General features: G+C 35.4%; 2 protein-coding genes across 2 annotated transcripts in view; one reads left to right on the forward strand and one right to left on the reverse strand.

The window, feature by feature from the left end:
- The window catches only part of LOC129718256 (B-box type zinc finger protein ncl-1), a 39,673-nt gene extending 20,739 nt beyond the window's left edge, over nt 1-18,934 (reverse strand). The window contains exons 1-6 of the mRNA XM_055668848.1: nt 18,796-18,934; nt 16,306-17,195; nt 14,213-16,240; nt 13,988-14,151; nt 13,469-13,701; nt 1-13,400 (exon numbers count right to left, since the gene is read on the reverse strand). The exon at nt 1-13,400 is cut by the window's left edge and continues 20,739 nt beyond it. Coding sequence (XP_055524823.1) covers nt 13,296-13,400; nt 13,469-13,701; nt 13,988-14,151; nt 14,213-16,240; nt 16,306-16,829 — 3,054 coding nt within the window. The 5' untranslated portion in view covers nt 16,830-17,195; nt 18,796-18,934 and the 3' untranslated portion in view covers nt 1-13,295. The remainder of the gene's footprint in view (nt 13,401-13,468; nt 13,702-13,987; nt 14,152-14,212; nt 16,241-16,305; nt 17,196-18,795) is intronic.
- A 3,755-nt stretch (nt 18,935-22,689) lies between these two features.
- On the forward strand, nt 22,690-24,369 carry LOC129732678 (uncharacterized). The gene is made up of 3 exons (XM_055693767.1): nt 22,690-22,804; nt 22,871-23,290; nt 23,467-24,369. The coding sequence occupies exons 1-3, from the start codon at nt 22,793-22,795 to the stop codon at nt 23,584-23,586; spliced, it is 552 nt and encodes a 183-aa protein (XP_055549742.1). The 5' UTR covers nt 22,690-22,792; the 3' UTR covers nt 23,587-24,369.
- Nucleotides 24,370-24,428: the final 59 nt, after the last annotated feature.

A 24,428-nucleotide genomic window follows, 5' to 3' on the forward strand; every position in this document is an offset into this window, starting at 1 on the left:
CATTAGGTCGGAGACGCGGTGTTTTGGCCGGTTCTGGCGTCAGCCCACTATTCAAAGTGATTTTTGGCGGAAATGGAGCGGCTGAATATTGATGTGGTACCCAAGTTGGTGAACTTACCCAGCGTTCCCAGGTTGCGTTCCATCGAGGGTTTCTTGGCAAATTTGAAACGTAAGATCTACTCCAACATTTTGTCGCAAAAACTGCGAGAGAATTGATAAATATAACGAAAAAAGAATTCAAAAACATGCCTACACGCATGTATTCGTCCGCCATGACGAATGTTCCGGTTAACTGTCTTAGTTATTTATTTACCACCAGCTGAAAAAAGTCCATTTTTTTACCGCCCATTTGACTTGCTATTCTCACAACGCTGGCCACTGCTATTTTGGATAGCAACCGATTTTCACACCAGCGTTGCTATTGGGGATTGCCAATGCTACTATTTCTTTTCCACACCGGCAGTTGCCAAATTCTGAAGACCTAGCATGCGCTGGCAAAATGTTTGTTCCGCATTTCCCAGAATTTCGCGGAACAAATGCTTTTATACACAAGTATGAGAAGGATTTTCGGAAAGACTCGGGGCGGCTTCCAGTTTAAAAAACCGGCCATATATTGACCGCCACGCCGAGTAAGGTGCCGTCCGGCTTCTTAACATTTTTTTCGGGAACACCGGTCTAATGCCGCTTTCGAATGCGTCGTAGGTTGTTTTTGAAGATTGAAACAACGGTAGAGGATAATATTTCTTCACTCAAAGACCGGACGTAACGGAAAAAATTGGGGCTAACATGCCTTTAAAAGTGTCAGCAGCAATAGTCGGTAATGCTTCCGAGCAGATTTGTTCAGACCATGCAGGGATATTGAAATAATGACATGGTTGGCCATTCGGATGAGGGCTTTAGCGTTCTGCTTCGTATAGGTTAGGGTGCCAACCAAAATGGTCACCTCGAATTTGAAAAAATAAAAAAAAAACGATATAAAATATTTTGCCTGTCCGAAAAAACACCCTGTGCAAAATTTCAGTTTAATCGGACTTAAAACGGGGCGGCGCAAAGCGATTGAAGTTTGATCTTTTGAAATCCTAAGAATTGTTCTTTTCTTTCGTTCCATAGAAATTACGACAAAGCTCTCGTAAATCCAGTTAATAGGGTTTGCGCTCGCTGGTTCACACTGACACTGGCGTCTTACGACCTAAGCGCTTCCAGGGCCGACCAATCTTGTCAGCATTTCGAAACACTTATTATTTCCGTAATATTATTACGAACATTCACTATCGGAAACAACAAAAAAACACTTTGACATTTCAACAAATAGCAACGATTCGCTGCTGAATTGTTATTTCCCCAACCAACATAGCAACGCCCGCACAGTGGGACCAAACTGTAAAAAGACGAACAAGAGTCTTTTTCGACGTTTTAGCATATAGGAGAGAAGTTTTCTAATATGCGATTCTGAATATTTTCAAATGTTCGTTGAAAATGTTATTAAGGGGGTATTCAGTCAAAATTAGGAATGGGCGAACGGCTCACGAGCCGTTCATATGAACCTGTTCTTAAAAAAGAGCGAAAGAATGAACGGCTCACGAAAAGAACCACGGTTCTTTGAGCGCACCAAAACTGTTTGGTTTGCGCGATCCCGAAGTTTTCCGAGACAACACGAACTGCCAACGCTCGTGAATCATTGTGAACCATGAGCCGTTTATATGAGTCGGTTCAGAACCGTGAGTGAGCGGTTCAGAGCCGCTCTTGCAAAAGAGCCGTTTCGCCCACCCCTAGTCAAAATAAAAGCAACAACATCTATTTGCAAGATATCAAATTTAGGTCTTCGGCAAAGTTGTAAAACTATAAAATTTATGAATTTTTCTCGAAGACACTGAGTGTTTAAATTGTAAGACCATTGAGATATAGTTAAATTTCTGTCAACACCCCCTTAATATCAATTTATTGAATTTCTTGGGTTTGAATCACATTTAATCGAGTTGACATATTCTACAAAGTTGTTGATATTATCAAGATACACAACTTTTCTCAAGATTTCAGTATCGTATATCGAATGGTTTGCTCAGAAAATTAGTTTTGAGCCTAAATTTTACTAATTTTTCAATTAATATATCTCAATGAGTGGCACTTTGTGGCAGCCAAAATTAGCATCTTTAATTCAGTCGTTGTATACACTATAAGTGTACGAAAAATCATGGCCGGGTATGATCGAGTATTATGGTTTTCCCAGCAATCTTTTCGATCATACCAATCACATTTCTGTAGACCTTGTATACGGATTTCACACTAACTCAACCAGATGTTGGCAGCAATCTCTCAGAATTCCATGAAACTTTGTGGATGTGTAAGCCTTTCTAAACTAATCTAATTTGAATAAAAGATGCTAATTTCGGCTGCCACAAAGTGCCACTCATTGAGACATATTAATTGAAAAATGAATAAAATTTCGGCTCAAAATCTATTTTCTGAGCTAACCATTCGATATAGGATATTGAAGTCTTAAGGAAAGTTGTTTATCTAGATGATATCAACAACTTTGTAGAATATGCCAACTCGATTAAATGCGATTCAAACCCAAGAAACTCAATGAATTGATTTAAAGGGGGTGTTGACAGAAATTTAAATATAGCTCAATGGTTTTACAATATATACACTTAGTGTCTTCGAGAAAAATTAATAAATTTTATAGTTCTACAACTTTGCCGAAGACCTAACTTTGATATCTTGCAACTAGATGTTGTTGCTTTTATTTTGACTGAATACCCCCTTAATAACATTTTCAACGAATATCTTAAAATTTTCAAAATCGCACATTAGAAAACTTCTCTGAAGACACCTATATGCTGAAACGTCGAAAAAGACTTTTGTCCGTCCTTTTTCAGTTTGATCCCACTGTGGCCCGTTGCGATAGTCGCGTTATGGTTGAGAGTTGCCAAATTAGCTTTAGAAACTTCAATTAAGCCACTGGTGGACTTGCTCTTAGTATATATACGATTCCTAGACGATAGCTGCGTCGTTTCTGGAGACCAGGGGAGAAAGGCTACCATCACCAAATCACCAGATGATATCAAAAGTTTTGTGTAGAAAGTAAGAAATAACTGTTTTAGTTACTGATTTTTATAACAATTTTTTAATTGCTATTTTGAAGGAAAAAAATAAACACGGAACTGCCGTTTCAATATCCACAACTTTTTCGAAAACATCGTCTTCATTAAACGCATCATTTGCTTAATATATATTTTAAGTACTAATGCTCCTTTGCCGATAAAAAAAATATGCAAATAGCATAAAAAGACATCTTTACCAAAAAAATAACTGTGCAAACTTGCAGTTAATTTGGTTAATTCCGTTACTGGTAGCACAGTCACTACAAAAATATTTTGAACCAATGAATCGTACTAAAGTACCCTTATCATAGTTTGCGCTATGAATTTTAGTTTTTAATTAAGAGATTTTCTTGAATCTAAACGAATTTTGGCTGAACTGAAGCTCAATACGCTGTAACTCAACCAAACTGCTAGTTTAGCAGGTCCTCGGTAGAGAAAACAAGGTCGAGCTTGTGCAAACACAACACTGTAAATTATTGAAATAATGATACACAGATTAGTTGCTAGCGTTACCAGCAACACTTCTGTTTCCTGCCTTTTTCTAGACCGCTTTTGAATTATTGGTGATGTTTATGATTCGATCTTCTGGAGGATCATACTGACTTTTTTATCAAAAGATCAATTTTTATTCCACTATCGAAACTATTCTCGAAGAGAATACTAAAATGCTTCTACTAGAATATAAGATGTTCACGCATGTTTTACTTAACGAACAATAAACAATGTAAGACATTTCAAAGAAAGGAAACCGAACATATTATAACACAAGTTGACAGCAGAAGGATTTAGGAATGAAAAAATAAAATAAAAAACAAAACAAAAAAAAACAATAAAAGACGGTAAATAAAATGTAAACTTTATTCGCTTAAATGAGTGTATACTTCTATTCTCGTTCAATGTACATGTGTGTATAATTTAAAAGGTAAAAAAGCAAAAAAAAAAAAACAATCGTTAAAAAATGTGCAATAGGCACTCCAGTACTATGAAAAAAGTTAAACTTCTAATAAAACGCATTAAACTACTATAAAAATGTTACTTGTTGACAAAAGTGTAAAAGTAGTAAATATATCATCACTTGTGTATAAAAAATAAGGCGGGAACATGTTTTACAGATATCTTTCTCATCCTATGATCAAGTTGCATAATTTCTTTGCTGGTCGACTCGCATCCTTTTCTCTAGGTATTTTTGTTGGTGCTTTTTTTATGTATGTATACATTATTCTGGGTTTACCTTAGTAGCTGTTCTTTTCCTTTTCCCGTGTATTTTACTTGGATGGAATGAGAAATAACAAACTTTTGAAGGTATTCGTAAATATCGTTGCTATCAGAGTACAGGAAAATTGTATAAACTCTACTGGTGACTTTGCCAAAAGTATTGACGTGTTTTTAAACATGTTGCTTTACGGTCTAAATTTTTCTGTTACTTGAATGCGAAAATTTTTACCGGTTAATTTATACAAAAACCTAAAGAACTTGAATTTAACCTAGATTTTAAAACTGACAGACGCTGCGGTTGAAGATTGTTACAATAGGTAGACAAAACGTGCTGAATTGCTTGGATTGAGAATACATAATTTGCAGATATTGGTACTGTAGATCAAAATTGCATGTGCTCTCGGTAGTATTATTTGGTTTTAGATATCCCAATTTTTGTAAATATAAGTTTTTTGTTGACGCATAGTTTATCGATGCTTCATTGTGAGTCTGATGCTGCGAAAAATAAGTTTCACAGTGTTTTCGCATAATTATCATCACTAGATATTTAGTAGCAATTTATAATATTATGTAAATAGTTGTCTTGTGTTTATCAATAGTTTATTCGTCGCACGAGAAAAAGGTATTTTATTGTAATTTGTGTGATTCAATTCATGTTGTAATAAATAATAAATAACGACTGGGATATAAATTGTTCCATTTCTGTTTAAATATTTTGTCTACCTTTGTTATATAAATATATCTTTGTACATGTCTGTTCTACAATATGTTCAATATAGTAAGGAATATTGAATAAGCATGACCGTAATTCTTCGTTTAATATATTTCAAGAGAGAAATATTCGACACTTAAAGTGCACAGCAAATAGTTGATTTTTTTGACTTGTGAAACATGCATCAAATGAATGATTTTGATAAATGCATTGAAATTACTTTTTTTAGAAATGTATTCTATAAGCGAACAAAAATATACAAAAATTAAATAAAATAATGGTAAATAAAGGTAAATTTTGAGAACAGTATCATTTGTATTAGGTTTATGCAAACAAATGTTCGCATTGGCTTCACCTTGCTTTGTATAAAAAGGTATATAAGTGAGCATTTATTTTCTTACTTTCCTGGTAAATTGTAGAAAATATAACTTTGAATTCACGATCAATAACTAAATCCTTAGCCAGTAAAATGGAAAACAGCCATTTTACATTAATATAGGTCATTTTTATTTTTTTTTACTTTTCATTAGTGCAAGCCCATTTTTATTTTGCAATAATTGACTTATGATTTATTTAAAATAATAAAACTAATCAATTAAAATATAATTTCATTGTTTCACAGCACATCAAATACTTACTTTCAAGGTAAGATTTTGATTGTGATTTAGATTAACATGATACATGATACTTTTTTTGTGATTCCACCTTTGTTCAACAATCCGACAAGACACTCTCAAAACCGTTCGGACAGTAAAGTTGTTACTTAGATTCTATCGACTAATTCCAATTTCCACAATATAATGAAATACTATACATACATATTATTTTCACCACTAAAATAAAATAAAATGCGAACAATGAAACCTATCTACGAAGAACACCTTCCCATTTCTAGCCATCTACATGCTACAAACATTCTACCACGCCACGTTACACTTTCGCACTTCTTTGTAAATGTAAATACTAGTTTTGGAACTTACTACACTATGCTTTCCTCAAAAAACTCCTAAATAATGAGACTATATCAATTAAGGAACACTACAGCCAAACATGATTGCTTATCGAGATAATAAAAATTTGTATTTCGTGTATATAAAAAAACTTCAACTCAATAAACAAATTAACAATACTATCGCTATCGAATCAAGTCCGGACTTGGTTGTCGCATTTTGTTTTGATATTTTCAACATTACACTTCACTCTACTATGAGTTTGCTCTCGTGATTTGGTATAGACATGTTTCATAGTTTGTTTTCAAAAGAACAAAATCTTTGATCGAAAATATGTATGCGATTGAACATGGCACTGTTTTTTTCGTTTTTTGTTGTTGTTCATGTTTTAATAAGCAAAATAAATGTCACATAAACAATACATTTATTATTGTGGTAAAAGATACTTAACTCAGCCTATCTGTTTTTTTTTCTAAACTTTGCAATGGAAAGAAATCCTCTACAATTTATTTTTAGGGGCTACTGATGAAAAAACTAAAACAGAAGAAAAAAAATGAAGTAAAATTCAGTAGTACCCCAAAAAAAACAGAATGATTCTCAACTTACGTGATAGAATTCTAAAAACAGCGAAGAATAAAAAGCTGCACTGGCAAATGTTTTCACATCCTCAGATTTTAATTTAGCATTACAAAAATGTCAAACCCAAAATGACCACTGAAGCATTTTTTTAATATTATATACTCTAATCGTCGAACTTAACAAAAAAAATGACAAACTTTTCAACACAAAACCGCTCCAGTGTCTCAAAGATGGCTGAACCGATTTGCATGATTCAAGATGTTTTTGTAGCACAGCTGAACACAATCGAACAAGTTTTTGATCAAATAGAAAAATAGATTCTTTAATACGGAGTGAAATTGTAAACACTTTCATACAACATGATTTGGCACTGTAAAATTAAAAACATGTTTATTATAAATGATGAATAAAAAACTTGTCCAATGGACAATGTGATAGCTCATCGGTGTAAAATTGTGCATAAAATGAATCAGTGGACCTGAAATATGGGTTTCATGTTTTTACCGTTAGGTGAATAAAATCTGGTTTTTCTATATTAAGCGTCAAGCAATTCTTAGGGTGTGCACCCAAGTCTTTCTATTGAAACTTCACTGTTTTTTATTGTAATATCTTGAAATTGATTCAGTAACCAGAACATAAAAAACAGACAATTTTAGTTCAAATAATAATTTCCAAAATAAAACCTGCGGCGTTACCGATTTATACATTCGTATCATTTGCCCCTATTGTATTTTGCATGTTCATTAGGGAGTCCCAAAAAAATCGATGTTGCAAGGGTCAAGGTGAAAAATATTGTTATTTATAGTAGTTTTGTAAAACATTTCGACTTTCTAAAAATATTTACTGGTTGCCCAAACGTGATTTATGAGAAAAAATGACTTTTTCAAGCTAAAAAAAACTTTTTGTTTTTTATCGCAATTCTATTCGTTTTAAACATTTTTTCCTTATATGTTTTTATTTTTATGAGGTTATTTTTGAACATTTTGCAAGGTATTCATTCAGTTATTTGACTCACAGAGTCCATGAAGTATCGCAAATAGGACAATTTTGTCCACAATTTTTTAGATGAAACCATGAAAAAAAAATGGACAAGATCTGAAATTTCATCGTTAATCGGGATTTATAACGAAAATTTACATGACAAAAGATCCTTTGTATCTTATCGTGAGGCTGAGATATTAGCATTTTATATGTGATGGAAAACTATGGAAGATAAAAAATAACAATGTTTGAAAACAAATGGTCAATCCATCTCAAGGTGTGCAAAAAAAAAAGAGACAAACGTGTTACCGACCTCAGATTTGGTTGATTTAAGGTCATTATGCAAAAATCCCAATTTTGGTGCCGATCGGTCCACCCCTCACCCCGTGGAAAGTCGTCGAAAAATCTTATTTTCTTTCAATTTTAACTTCAAAAGCATGATGTCTAGAAATCAATTGTTGCATGGATTTTGATGAAAATTAGTTGAGGATTCAAAAAAAAAAAAACTATCAATTTTGAGCGGCAGCGTTGCCAGATGTATTGTTTTGCATTTGAAAAATGAAATTGCATTTTTCGCCAAATGAGTATATTTTGATTTTAAATTAAACAATTCCATCGTGTTCCCGAGAAAATTTTACATAAAAAACACTTATCACTCAGAGGTATTATGAGCAAAACTCGACTTGATTCTTTATGCACATTCTGAATAATGCAATTTGAAGAAAAATTTTCAAGAAATTTTTGAAATACAATTTTGACCAGCAGTGTTTCCAGATATATTATTTTTACAGTTGAAAAATTAAATTGCATTTTTTGGCCAATAAGTACATTTTAATTTCCATTTCGAGAATTGCATTGTGTTGCTGAGAAAATTGCACCCGAAAACACCTTTTACGTGGAGGTATTATGAGAAAAACTCGAGTTATAGCATTCATAAAAAACTTTTGAACTTTTTGTTTGAATTCCTATTTTTGAAGTTATGTTGGTGGCAATATAGGGCTCCACGGGAATCTGCTTTGGTACGGCCGTTTCGAGGACAACTCATCAGATGGACTCGAAATAGATGTAAATCGATTCCTGGAGCGATGTCCAATGTTGTTCGGGTTTATTGACAACTGTACTAATTTGTCTTACCGGAACATGCTCCCGTAAATCCGCATTTACAGGAGCCAGATGTGATCATAGGTTTATCCTTAACATAAGACAGAGTTTCCAATGTTTTGGCAGGCCAAGATCGAAAATCGGTCAAGAAATGAAAGAGCAAGAAGCATTTCATTTAGTGGGTATCCGGGTAATCTGCCGAGTACCTATGGGGTATACAAATCGGCTATAATCAACCTTTGAATCAATATTTAATTGATCACAGAAAAACGACAAAATAAAACACTGTGTAATGAAGATATTGAGCAGTGGCATTTTTGTAAAAATGCTTAGTTTTTCGTCACATGTAAAAATGCCAATATCTTAGCCCCCCGATTAGATGCGATGCTTAATTAAACCATGTAAAATATTCAAAAATAAACATACTAAAATAAAAAAAATGTATGGAAAAATGTGAAAATTGAAAAGAATTGCAAAAAGTGCAAAAGAGCTACAAAAACAAATGAAAAAAAGTTTTTTTTTCATACAGTACATTTGGGCAATCTGAAAACAGTTTTTTAGAAAGTCTTAATGCTCTACAAAAATACTATGAATAACATTATCTTTCAATTTAGGGTTTAGCACCTCGACTTTTTCAACATCGATGTTTTTTTTTGGAACAGCCTAGTGTTAACCGTTTTTTCAATTGGTAATCGGTTTTTTTAATAGAAAATTTGCTGAAGTTTTTCGCTGAAGGCTGATGGTTTTACATTACTTTCAAACCAAAAAGCCAAAAATTTGTGGAGTGATTTTCTGAATTCGTTTCAAACCTGAAACGAAAAAATTACTGTTTTTTCGTTGTGATAAAATCCGACAAATCTAATACTGCGTCGAAACTTGCCTATGTCCATTTTCACGATAATCGTTTATATTTACCAAAATATGTATAAACGGGGAAAAATGTTTTGAACTGGCCTCACGCCATAAATTAGTTACCGATTGATCATTTTCAAATAATATAAGAGCCCCTGTCAACCTCGTGTAACCGCAGGATTGTGATGTACCAAGTTCGCATGGCACAACGAGGTGAACTTGATACGTAGGTAGACACTATTTTGCAGATTTTATTTTTTTACACTCAGTAATATTGTTAAAGTTCCTGAAACGACTATTTGTTGCTGTACATTCATTTGCGAGAATCTTCTGTCATACAAAATCAATTATTTCATTTTACTCATCTTAGTCGTAAAAAATAAATTCAGTAATAAATTCTATTCTATGCTGGAGAAAATAGCTCGACCATCCATTTGTATCTGCTAGCCTGATTTATTATTAAAAAGGAATAGTGTAAAACACCTACCTTTACTTTATCTATGTACAATTTATAAAACTAGCGATGTAAAAAGGTAAAATATAAGGCAAAATATCGTTCTGAATACACAATTACTTTGGGTTGTTTCAACTAATAAATTTCGCTCCGTATGAAACTTGTTAGCGTTTGTCTTTTTTTTTTTTTGTTGATTCTATTTTGTATGTAGGTGTTTCTAATATTCATACATTTCATTGGCGTTCGGTTTAGGGTGTAAATGCAATAATCGAGTTTTCTATTAGGCGTTTAACTTATAGTGATAATGTGGGAACTAATGTGCCAAAAGAAAGAGAGAAAGGTTATAATATTACAATGAAAAATTAAAATTAGCTGCGTCATCTAAATATGTTCTCCACACTGTTCTCGTCAAAGCAGCGACTCTAAATAATAGAAAGAACAATAAAATAACGCGTTTCGGAGACACCGTTCATTCAACACAAAAGCAAAATTTACTATATGTTTTGCTAAATTTAAAAAAAAAAAGAATTTTTTGCCAATACTTTTTGATATTGGATTATCTTTGAAATTTACAAAACGACAATTGAAATTTGATTGGCAACCACTAGACCTATTCCATACTTGTCATGTTATACCAGGAATTATACAGTGAATTGGAAAAAAGCTGATTGTGAAGCTTTAACGTGACATCAATGTGATCATTACAAAAAGATCAAGAACTTCCGTTTCATCATTTACAGTATATCATAGTTGAATGAATATGAAAAAAAGATGACAGTAACACAGTAAGATAGGAACAACAAAGTACCTACTCTCAGTATGGGGATAGAAAAAACTACAATACTAATTTAAACTTATTAGGATTATCAGTAAAATATGGCATCATAATATTGCATTAGTAATATGAACTGCAAAAGTTAACACATATTATTAATACGATGTTTTCACTCGATATGATTGACTAAACGTATGCAGATTGGTTAAAAAACCCAACCTGGATTCTCTCTATCCCTTTGCACAAACATGGCTGTTTGCTGAATACAGAATATTTTGAGCGTCAGAAATTTACAAATGAATTTCAAGAATACTTATTTCATTGAATTTTACTTTTATACATAAAACATAAGTGTAAAGATATGGATTTTTAGAGGTACTGCCTTCTTCAGTGTCTTATGTGGCCAGTCCAATCATTTAAAAAAGCTAATAAGAAAATATATTGCTTACATATACTTAGGGAACCGTATATTTCAATATGATTTGACAACCTAACAATAGCAGAGATATATTGAACTAAACTAATGATTAGATAACCAGAATTTATGTAACTAGAGTTGTCTCTTCCAGAGTACAATTACTTAGTATAAACAAAAAAAAAGATAAGGTTCCACTGCACAAAAAATAAAACAAGCAACCCTGCTCTACATTGAAGTTGGAAGCAAGGTGATCAAAATTGCTATTCTAATTTTTGATCAAACATGTCTTACACCAAACAGAATAACAATTAAAGTAAGATTGCTCCCGACAGAAGTGCAGAATACTGGAGATATAAAACGGAAACTTCGTATTCAAGAAAATTGTCACTGCTTTGCAATTATTACAGTTCAAATAACGTTTAGATTTTGCCACAACAGCAAATATTTTGGGGTGAATGGAATTTAGTGTGTCCTTATATTTTTTAGTTGATTTGAATTAAAAGAACACTCCGATTTGAGTGTTTGATTTCTAAATTAACACAACTTCATTAAAAAGCCAAGTACCGTTTGCGGGATTGAATTGAAGCGATAATTCCACTAAAAATAAATAAATAAAACAAAACGGTATTGAACTGTTACCTGCACGTTTGCGTTTACAAGGACAGAATATGTATCCTCTATCGAAACTTTGCATAAACGCCAAACGTGATTGTAAAAAATTCTAAAATAAACAATGAGCCAAATTATGCATCATCTATTCAAAGAAGACTCAGCGACAATAAGAAATGGTTTCTATGAATATTTTCTGTCTTCATCAAATGAATTTGATCCGAAAAAAATGTATATAAAATAATAAGGTTTACAATACTGTTTAAAACGCAGGCTGGTATTATTCTTTATGTTTTCTGGTTTAGTAAAATGACATATTTCATATCTCTTGGAATTTCAAAACAAAAAACAACAGAACTTAACACTAACAAATAGAGACGCGATTCGAATTTTGTTTTTTCAAGTAATAACCTATCAAATAAACCAGAGCTTTCCGGATTCGCAAAGCGAATAGCGGTTTAAAAAACAGGCCTAGCCATACTAAACATAGGTACTAATAAAACTATAACAAACGTATCTCCTGACTTAAAGTGATAAATAACGAAAAAAGGATATTGCAAAAATATGGCAATTCTAAAGTGTATAAATGTATACAGCCTATACGAAAAACATGTTTTCTTGTATAAATCTGTTTTCTCTTACCGATACTTCGTTTTTTTTTGTTTGTTTTTGTTTCTCTGCGAAGAATATATGCTTATGAATGAAATGTAACCGTAATTGTGTATAATTATTAAAAATATTTATACATTTAAAGGATTCGAAGATGTTAAGTTTGTTTAAATTTCGACCTGATCTCAATCAGTTTATTCCCTATAAATACTCGCGCCTCACCAACAAAGTAAAACAAAACTCACTCTACGGGGTTCTCTTGTCGCACGCACCTGTTACTTCTTCTTCCCTCGATCAATCTCGCATTTTTAGGTAATTGTTTGTATCATTGCTTCCTTCTATCTTTAAAAGTATGGTTCTTGTTTTGCTACTTTTGCATGTACATTAAAATAAATCATTATCCTGCGATCGTTGATGTAAAAAGGAGATCATTCATTTTTCTCAGTTTTGGATAATAAATATTGTTTAAAATAGTATGTTACGAATAAAATTGTAAATAGTGCAATAAAAAGAAAAATTAAAATAGTAATAATATGGGTAAAACAACATAATATCATTTGTTTTTTCTCTCTTTAAGAGACTTTTCGAATAATTGTTGTTACTCGGATTCAAACTAAGCACTGCAACTATAGCGTAGTTTTAAACGTCAGTGGTGTATCGTTTTTGCGTTAACCCAGACGTGCACAGTTGCGATGAACCCAGCTTTGTTGCCTTGATGACTTGACAGTTATGTTTTGAAGCGTACAAAAATTCACGATCATAGCTTTTAGCTATTTTAGTTTTTTTCTTCCCGTTACACAGCAATGTTGTGATGAACAGGATAGTTTGTTACTCACGAAAATCTGCTACCAGCCTGGATTGAACCGAATAAGAGCAACGCACTTACCTTGTTGCTGTTCAACGATTCGGTTTTAAAATTCTAGCTCCAGCTGTCAATCACTGAATGTACAGAGTGTTCAGTACGAGAACGTGATGGTTGTTCTTCGCCAGTGTTACAACATATCCTTCAGAAGTAATTTTCAGACCGCAGCAACGAGAAACCTTAAGTAGAAAAATAAGAAGTTGTTGATTATATTCTGTTCGTTGAAATTTTGAAAACGATTTAATACCTTAACATATGGACATTCATATTCTGACTGCAACTGTCCATCTTTGGAGTAGCAAGCCACATGGAAGCGATTTCCGTGCGAATCACCAATTAAAACATCGCCAGCGTCTGATATGTCTATGCCATTCGGAAAGCAGGTTACTTTCTCACTGCCGATACGATACTTAAAGGTGCCTTCCTCCGAAAAAACTGCTACACAATGCCCCTTAAAATCGCAAACATAGAAATCCGATCCTGTGAAATAGATAAATAATAAAAATTCCAATTTCTGGACGGTCCTGGTAACATTGTCCGCTCTTGCTCGGTCGTCTGACATTGTATCTGGTTTAAATTGGAGATATTCTACCAAATGGAATAAAAAACGATAATGAAGTAACGATTTTTTCAAGAGCGGACGATGTCTATTTTTTCGTATCGGATTTCAGCAAAAAAAAATATTTATATCAAACCGAACAAAAAATCCCAAACTTCAAACTCTATCTGTTGATAATGTTTTGCTTCTAGATCATTAGTCACTTACCATTTATTGCGATATCCGATGGTTCTCTCATAAAATCTGAGCAATCAAACCAGTGGATGAGGTTACCATCCTCCGAAATGATAAACACCGTGGGTGAAACACTATCGACGGCCACAATCAGTCCTTTGTTTGTGACCGCTAGTCCGGCAACAATATCAATGTAGCTGCAAATGGAAAACAGTAATAATTTGATCGAAAACTTTCCAGCAAAGTATTCCAGCTTACCGAATTGCAATCTTTTTAATAAAATGTCCATTTTTAGAAAAGATTTGCATACGAGAACGTTCATTGCCACGATCACACACGACAAATTTAGCGCTTGAACGCATCACAGCCACCTTGCGAGGATAAAACAATTGACCTTCTTCTTTTCCGGGAACACCGAAGGAAAATTTGAAGGTGCCATTCTTTTCGAATATCTCAATGCGATGATTATTGGTATCAGCAACGACGATTTCTTCATCAACTCCGAGACAGAAACCATGTGGCGAGTTGAACTGTCCCTTCGTTTGTCCGAGTGAACCAAATTTACACCGAATCTGCATTGGAGTAGCTTTCGTGCGTCCATTGACTTGAAACCGGCTCATCGCAGCCATGTCTTCACCCAGTGACGAATCCATTGGAATCATTGATGTGGGTAGCATCGGTGTTGCTGCTCCTGGCAATCCCGAAAAATCGTTGAAGGATAAATTATGCATGTTTGGGTGCGTTTGCATTATTGGGCCGTTCTGAAGATCTGTGTTATTTAGTCCATATTTTGCAAGAGCCTGGAATGCGTTCTGATCGCCTGAAATCAAATCGGCCAACGTGAAGTTAGTAGTCGTATTGCTATTAACCGGTACTATAGCATCCGGCATATCATTCGACGTTTCAGCCAAATTGGCCAAGCGATGCAAATTGTATTCGGCAATACTTGTTAACCCTGGTAGAGTGGCGGATCCACCTACGGTTGCTGGCGCTGCAGCCATCGAGTTGCTTGCAATTGGGGTCGATGCCGGTGGTTCCGGGGTGAGAACATGTGGTAGCATGTAGTTGCTCATGTCGCCATCGAAGGATGATTGCATCGATGTGGGTAACGATATTGGGCTGCTAGCAGTGACTGATCCTGTCAACGGACCTTGCGATAATCCACAGCTCCCATTGGTGTTGCCAGGAGGTTTATTGATAATAATGGCCATTCCTGGGAGTGAAGGTGGCGGTGTTGTCTCTTTGGGGCTTTGAAGAACTGTTTCAGTGTGGAATGATCCGAACAATTCAGAAGCAATTTGTTCAAACTTTTCAAAGCTTGTTTGAAACTCAAGGGAAACATTAACATCCACTTTGGGTGTTGATCCAATCAGACAGCTTAATTGAGTGGAAATCATTTTCTTCAGACTCAGTAATTCAGGGCCGTTTGCCTGATCCAAAACTTTTTTTGTAAACTTGGCAGTATTTTCGATTTTTTCCGTCGCTTTCTCTACACTATGAAACATTTCCATAATCTTCAGTTCGCGTTCAGAGTGCAACTTTTCGAGATTCTTTAATGCATTGTCGCGACACTTCTCCAATACGGCTTTGAAGCTTTGGAACGACTCATTAATCAAATCTCTGGCCGTTTCAAATTGGTTTTGTAAATCATGTAGCGAAGCATCGAGATTGGCTGTGGTTTGATTGCAGCAATCTATCTTAGTTTTTGCCTCCTTCATCAAATTTTCCAATTCCAGGCGCATTGGTTTCTCTGCTTCGCTAATAATTTGGTAATTATGCTCTTTTCCCTTGTGCTCTCCAATCAAGCATTCGTTGCACACCGGGATTTGACAGTTGAAACAGAAGTACTTCAAATTTTCTGGTGGATGAGCAGAACAATACAAGGGCTTATGAATGGCAACCTTTTCCGACGATTTTCGTAAATCCTCCAACTGTACGACCTTGTGGTCCTCAAAGCAGCGCATATAGCGATGAGCGTTATCACAACTGGCACACAAGAAATTAGCGCAATCGTTACAACGTGAAATAGCCATTTCTTTGCTCTTGCAAGAAGTACAGGCCAACATGGATGGTTCGATAGTAGACAAATCGAGAACATTGGTCAAAATGTAGTCCTGATGCAAAGCACTTATACCTCTGGGTCCAAGTTTTGTCGGTTGCTTGCATGTCGGACATTCGATAATACCATCCAGTCGCTTCGTTTCATCCTCTGCCAGCAACGAATCGAGACACATCTCGCAGAAAATATGCAGACAGGCCAGCACACGAGGCGAAACATATTTGTTCCTGTAACAGTAAGAAGTTATCATGTAAGCATCAAGTTGAATTCTATCTGTTGTATAATTACTCACTGGCAAAGAGAACAATCCTGTTCCATACACTCCGTTAGAGATCCATTTTCTAACGGGAAACCCTTTACGGAATCAGTAGCGCCTGCCATCTCTATACCGCCACACAGAACATTAGACTCAGTTTCGAGTTCGTCGAATGGGGCAGGGTCGACCAATTTGAATGCATCTGCAAACAACGCACTGTTTGCCGAAGATGTTGGAACGGATACCGGTAGTGTGCTACTCATAGCAGCACTTTCAGGAATTGGGGAAATTGAAATTAAAGGAGCGTCGTTGCTGGACTCTCCGTTGGTTACAGAAACTGTACCATTTTGGGTTGCCGACAAAATAGAAGACGGAATAGCTGCAGTTGCTGCCAATGTGTCAACCACCGAAGTAACAGAAGATTGTGGTGGAGACGCAGCGTTCAAAACCGTTGTTGGGATCATCTTAACGACTCCAGTCGGAGAAACGGAATTACTAGTACTGTTTCCATTGGCCCCGGTAACGGTACCGGGAAAATTAAAAACTCCAACCGATGACATAGGCCTTTTTGATCTTTTACTTGTTTTTAAACTGCAACCTTATACGTTGGATATATACTCGTTTTTTTCCTAAACTGAACACGAAATACTGAAAAGACTGCTGTACACTGGACACTACTACGTTAGACGATTAAAGAGACCAGCTCTAGACTTACAAGCACGGCGTTCACACCAGACACAGGCCCGAAACTTGTTTCTTGTTCCGTTTTATTTGCTCAACGATACTGCTAGATCGACTTCAAAATCCAAAATCTGAAAGCTTCGGGTGGTGTAGATGACTCCAGTTGTATATGTTGATTTTTGGTGTGAAAGTAAGTTTTTATTAGGCCACTGTTTTGTTCTTACTTAAACAATACTGCCTAATGTCTGTTAGAGAAAGAAAACGAGAACGCAAGAATACATTAGCTTTTTTTGTATTGGGCACGAGTAAAATTTGAATGTCTATTCTATTTTCTCTATATTTTTACAGAATCGTCTACTCCAGAATAGAAAAAAATGTACACAATTTTATCACATTCATTAATACAATCACACTGAAAATGTTCTTAGGTTTATATGGTTGCTTTGGTTAGTAGAATTAAAATATATTCAGCGGCGCATAGCAACTGCGAAAATTGAGTTTCTAAGTGGAAATGGTAATTAATATGTAGATTTGCAACGATAGAATTTTTTTTCTGGAAAATTTTACAAAAACATTCAAAACATCAACTCGCCAGATAGTGATGTACCTGCTTGTACACACTCAGAGTAAGTTGAAGCATACCACAATAGATCAAAAAATGCTCGCAGTGGTTCAGTCTTCTACAAGGAAAAAAAACATTCAAACTTGTTCCATTTCATAAGAAAATCGACACAAAAAAGATTTTTATATGAAATTCGAAACAAACCCTCGGCAGTAAATGGATCAAGTAATATTGATTGATGTTTAAAATAACTTATTTTTAGGATCTCTCGACTTTCTACTCAAGTAGACTTTAAACAATGTGTATGCTTATCATACTACTAGAATAAATATATCGATCATGATTGGACATAACAATATCAGTTTTTTCAGTTGTCCACCATTTTAAATAAACAATTTAGACAACGTTATGCAATCTTCTGATTTTCTACCCAATTTTTTTGTTTCCTTTTCCGAAAACGTATACCTGCAACATTATTAAACTCAACTAGTATAAGCTAATTGGTAATTGATACTAATTTGCAATTATATACAAACTTATTAGGCACCACTCAACGTATAGAAAAATGAAATAATATTCTTGAGAAATCGAAAATTATATCTACACTCAAAACTGTTTTACTGAAAACCAGCATCAAAGAAGGTTCTGCGTCAAAAGTGCCTATTACTACGTCAATTACTTTGCTCCTGCACCAGTGAAAAAGGAAATATGAAGACGCTTGGAAAATTTACACCTGCAGTTTTTTTTATTGGACATTTTAAATTGCTTGTTAGAAAACCGTATTTATACACATTTCAAATTATACGTTCATCTCATTATTATCTGGGATTAGCTAAACTTACATAACAAATATTGAAGCCAATAATGACCTTCCGATTAAAATGAAGGCATGGTCGAAACTGGGAGCACTGACTTGAAAAAATTGCATTTATAAAGCGAAAATAACTAAAAATTTGTAACGCAAAAAAAAGCAATACTCTTTCTTGACCTTCATTAAATGTTATTTTTCGCAATTCAATTTTGTACCCTCCAATTAGCCTGCTATGAGTGAGGAAGTGGAAAAAAACGCACTGGATCGATTGGCACGAGCCCAGCCAGCAGACAATTTTCTAGCATCGGCAATTTTCCAAAACGTTTTATATCCTTAACATACACTTTCTGATGTAAAATCATACTTTTTTCCAGTGAAGTTAAACAAGACAAAACTTTCTGCACTATTTCTGATCACTTTAGGCAATATTTTCAGCACAAAATCAAATTTGAATTCACCATGAAAAATTTACCTTCATCCTGAAGAAGTGAAAAACCGAACAGTGTGAAAAAGTTAATTTGATCGCTGCGCTTATCGATAATGGCGGTGGCGAAAATGTGGGTTCTGACAAAAAAACGTTCAATTGCGACACCAGCGTTTTGCGTTCGACACTACACGGTTGTGAGAAGAAGGCACAAATAAAGAAGAGAACAACCCATTCTCGCAAGTATGACGCATCTGATCTGGCTGCTACCAAAGAATATCTATCCCAGGTACCTCACTCCGTGCGTGTTGCTAGTGTGTGTGAGCTGGTACCAAAATTCTATGAATTTGTATCGATCATTTGCAAAATTGTCATTTTTTCGCATGAAATAGAGATGTTTGTTCAATACACGGCAGTTGAATGTTGTACTTGAAGGCAGGTGAAAGATAATAAACGTCGTAACCTCAAAAAAATACAGCAAAAGAAAAAATAGTCCAAAAAATAAATAACTGCAATTTAAAACGACAAACAAATGGTTTGCTGATATGCTTTCAACAAAGTATTTTGCCGAACTTTGAACTTTGGCATTTTGGTGTGTGTTTTACAAGTTATAGGTTATTTTGTCTAAAGAGTATGATGTAATGGTTGTAACAGGGGGTCACCCTGTACACACTAAAATTTGCCCGGCGAAACCCTTACCGGGCGGCCAGATACCTCTAACGGACTTTCGGATCTTTGCTAGAACACTAGGAGAAAAAACCAACAAAATTAGCAAAAAAAACTTATCGGTTTATTCCTTCCTCAAGCTGTTGTTGATGGTTGAAAATGTCCGTTGTTGGATGGAGACGTCCGGTGCTGTTCCGTCTTCGGTGGAGCTGACGCGTCCCCAACTGCTCCTGCAGCCGACTTCGGCGGGGTGATGTTTTCCGTTTCTTGTTGAATAGCCGGGGTAACGAACACTGCTTATCAATCCGGCGAGCAACACACAACAGCAGCACACGATCCACGGGCCAACCTTCGTTGGACTCACCGACGGTGGTTGTCGGTGGTTGGACTCACACAACACAAAGCGGCCCAACCTTCGCTTTTTGCGAAACAAGAACTGTAAAAATTTAACAGTGAAAAACGCACATGAAAACGTAAACAGAACGACGCGTGTCTCACCGTGGACGAGGCTAGACTCAACTATTTTTGCGATGGCTGCCTCTATTGCCGACCAAAATGAACCCGCCGAGACGTCGAAGTCAGCACTCAGCACACCACTTTTCCTCAGCTAGAGGAGAATCCCGGCCTAACTAACCCCAAACTTTAATTCACAACTATGACAAAAAAAAATTACTACACCTATCTATCGCGATTAAATCGTTCAAAAACGGAAAAACGAATAAAAATAAACAAATTCAAGTGAACGATATTCAGCAAACAGTGAACACTTAGTTTCTTTTACCGAACTCAGCAATCTTTTTAACGAGTTCTCAACAGCTGAGCCATCAGCAATCTGTTCAGCAATTTATTTGCTTGACGAGTGCTCAGTATTTTTTCATTCTCGCTGAAACGCCAAACATAGAAGATAGCTCAGTAAAAAATTACGAAGCGTTCATCAAAAATTGCTGCATGAGTCGGTATTTACAAAGCTGACTATTCGTCACAAATTACCGAGCGTTCTGTAAACGTAAAGTTTTTTCATGGTTACAAGAGAAATATGAACCATTATGAAAGTTGCTATTGCAACTCTCGAATAATTTTATAAAGGTATTTCGGATTGTTTAGATCGATTATACTGGTGTTCCCAGCACAAAATGGATTTTCAGAGACACGAGAGTTACTCAGATTTGCTCTTTATTTTTCATGTTTTCTCAGAAAAACTCACTTCTCACTTTTATTTGAGTTGCTCTTTTACTTGGGAGTCTCTACACTTGGGAGACTCTACACTCAAAATATTTTTCACGTTATTGTTACGTGAAATTTCCTGTACTTATTCATTTTCTGTCATTTTGCATGATTTATGTGCCCAACATAACATCTACGTGAAAATCACATGCATACTATGTTTTATCACGTAGCATCTACGTCAACTTGGCAACGTCAAACAGAATGAAGTATCGCGTGAACTCTTCGTGCGAAAATACACAGAAATCAAAATGGCGAAGCTGTTGTCTGATGTTGTCTTTGAACATGACAAGAATTCCCCGATGACTTCCCAATAAGTGAGCTTTAGAAAAACCATAAGAATCCGGCATCGAGATTTCACACAGATTCAGTTCAAATTGCGTGGAATTTCCTGAACATAGACAGTTGCAGCTAACAGTGAAAATCACCAGCGCCATTTTGTATGTCGTTTAATTCATTTACGAATTGGCGATTTTGCATGCCCGTGCTACTTGTCAAGCAAAATATTTGGATAATTGGGTTGTTTTGCTATATCAGTTTTTTTTATATCATCCGAAAGATCTGCATTTTTTGAGTAAAACGTGATTTAAAAATTTTTTCTATCGTTGTCTTTCGCTTTTTAAATCAAGACTTAAAACTGCTCGAAATCTGCTCGAAATTGTTACAATGACAGTTCACCCATATACCAACTGTCATTGTAGCGATTTAGAGCGAATTTTAATTCTTCATTTAAAAATCGAAGGATAATGATATAAAGTTTTAAAAAATCACGTTTTGCTCAGAAAATTACACTCTTTCAGATGATAAATAAAAATCGGAAATCCGTGAATAGCTAAACAACCCAATTTCTGAAAACTATTTCTAGTCTCTCAAGAATTTGGGAAACCACAATTGAAAATTATACGTTGTATAAAACGTAGAACCTATCAGACAATCAAATGCTTTTCACTTCACCGGTAGTTTAATTCTACGTGAAACTCGCATGAAATGCATATGTCTATAAATCATCTCACCAGTTGATGAACTTAAATGACAATCACGTAAAATCTAAATGAAAATGACAGTGGAAAATATTTACATAACTTTTCCGGTAATTTTAACGTGAAAAATCTTTTGAGTGTAATTTAGTAGCGTAGCTATGGGGGTGCGGTTGGTGCGGTCCGCACCAGGCCCACCACTCAAGGGGGCCCCAAAATGTCGTGTCGATGATTCGACACGCGAAGAATGAAGAACACCACCACAGAGCGGATATCTCTTCATTGGTGTTTTTCTAAAGTTACATAGAGCGCATGGTGCAGCCCCGAATCATTTTGCTTGCTTTTTTGCTTCGTGGCATCTCCGTCTCCTTTTACTCTGCTTATCTTTGCTATGTATAATACACATTACAGCTTGTGCAGAGGGTGAGCGCTAACGACGTATGCGGTTGCGTGGGTGACTATATATTTGTGTTGTTTTTGAAATTGAATGCCATGAATTCAAATATTACAGAATTCCTTGATTGATTGACACGCACTCGAACTAGGTGCTTTGGTCCACAGCTTGGTGCGCAACTAATTAAGAAAAGCATCACACAGCAAATATCTCTTCACGGATCAAAACAAAACGAAAAAGAAAAAAACGATGAACGTGCCTCCAGGTGACGAACACATAATTATCGCACTGCATTCGTTGCTTTTTTAGCTCTTGCGCCGAGCTGGTGCTTCCTACGAATGTCACATAAAACAATTATTCCACATACATAAGACATACGTGACACTGGCGTTTTTTCCTGGTACACGCTGTCCCATAGTACTCCGTACCTAGTCCGTCCAACTGCTCAACAAAAAATGAACAAAATGAATTTTCTTTCTCTCAGCTTTTTCGAGCCCCAAAGAAAATCCCATAAGAGCAAGCGCACCAATGGTTGCTATACTGAACTTTATTCATTTTGGCAACCCTCTATCATAACTAAGGCTCGCACTAGTGGTTGCTAAAGGTGGTTATAAAATAGCAACTGGCATCTCGGGTAGCAGCACGTTGGTATATATAGCAACCTGCTAGCAACCCACTATATGCCATTGCAAATTTTCTGTCTTGTTTATGTTCATTTCAAAATTCACTGGCTCGACTTGGTTTGTTTGAACTTTCAAGTTTACCTTTTTAATTTGAATATTAAATGGAGCCAACGGTAAGATCATTGATGGTAAAAATGTGTATATTCATATTCGCTTTAATCGTTTTTGCTCGTTAACAGAGTGCATCGAAGCTTCGTGGTAAAAATTGGACCATTGAAATAGATGAAGCGTTGTGTATAGCATGGCTGAATGTTTCTACGGATGCAGTGGTCGGTATAAATCAAAATACTGCAAATTTGTACAATCGGATCTACGAGAATTTCATCGAAATATGCACAGCTAAAGTTGTTTCATCTAATCCGGAACTTCGGGCACCGAAAGGTATCAAGGCCCGCTGGCATCAAATTAATAAAGCAGTTTGCAAGTTCGCTGGTTGTATTGCGCAAATCACCAACCAACAGCAAAGCGGAGCATCACCTGAAGATATTCTTAAGCAAGCATTGACATTATTTGCATCAACGGAACATTCATCATTCTCGCTAATGCACTGCTTTAAAATTCTGGAAAGTGCTCCAAAATGGCAGCAATACAATGTAAAGGTATAATTTAATTCAAACAGCTTATTACTATATTCTCTTTCGCGACTTCGTCTAATCACTTTATTACATTGTATGACTCAACTATCACTCTATGCGGCCCAGTTTGCTTTTTATATTTTACGTTTATAAACAAAAGGTTCTGATATTATTTTATTCCAGAAATTTGTAAATTTCAGGAAACATCGATGAAACGGAAGCTAACAGTTGGAAGTGAAACCAATTTTGGTGGGAACGATTATGGAAATGGTAAACTACAAACTGGTGAAGAGCGTCCCAAAGGACAAAAAAACATGTAAGCAGCAGCTGAAGCATCAACACATACTGGACTCTACCGCATCGAAAATAGCGAACGCGACAAAACTATTAGCACAGGTGGCCCAAGAAAAACTTACAACCGTCACACAAAGGAATTTTACGCTAAGTAGAATGGTTGACCATTCTGTCATGTCAATAGATTTCAGTAAGTTGAGTGAACATGCAAAAGAATATTACATGCTCGAACAACGACGGATCCTAAAAGAGGCACAATCCAAAATATTAGCAAATAATGTTACCGAAGAAGAAGAAAGCATGAATATTGAAGTTTCACTGTCAGAAGAAGAATCAGATGGTCCTTTCTAAAACAATGCTTGACTGATTAAAATGACAACCAAAGAAGATTGGTATTTAATACAGTGAACAAATTTATTTCGCATAATTCACTAACAATAAAATGTCAATACCAAAAACCAAAGAAAACCCAACAACAGTTATTCTTCTTCGCCCCTCATATTCCATAAATGTTCAATTAGATCATTTCGCAATTGATAGTGCATTGCTGTATCATGAACCTGCTTATAGCGAGTTAAAAAGGCACTGAAATGTAGTTTCGAACACATAGGTACATTTGTAGTCACGTTTTCGTAAGAAAACATATAATCAAAGGTATCTACATTTTCTCTTCCATCCTCTATGATCATATTATGTAGAATAATGCATGTACGCATTATACTCCTGAGATCGTCTTTATTCCACAGCCTTGCACCGAATGCCCGCTCGACGTCTTTTCTAACTGCTTCTTGCATTTTTGCGAAGTGCTGTAAACAATGATAAATAGAATTATTTGTTATGCGTTGCAATCCAATTGAAATAAATGTTA

Source organism: Wyeomyia smithii, chromosome 1 (assembly GCF_029784165.1).
Source record: "Wyeomyia smithii strain HCP4-BCI-WySm-NY-G18 chromosome 1, ASM2978416v1, whole genome shotgun sequence".
NCBI lineage: Eukaryota > Metazoa > Arthropoda > Insecta > Diptera > Culicidae > Wyeomyia > Wyeomyia smithii.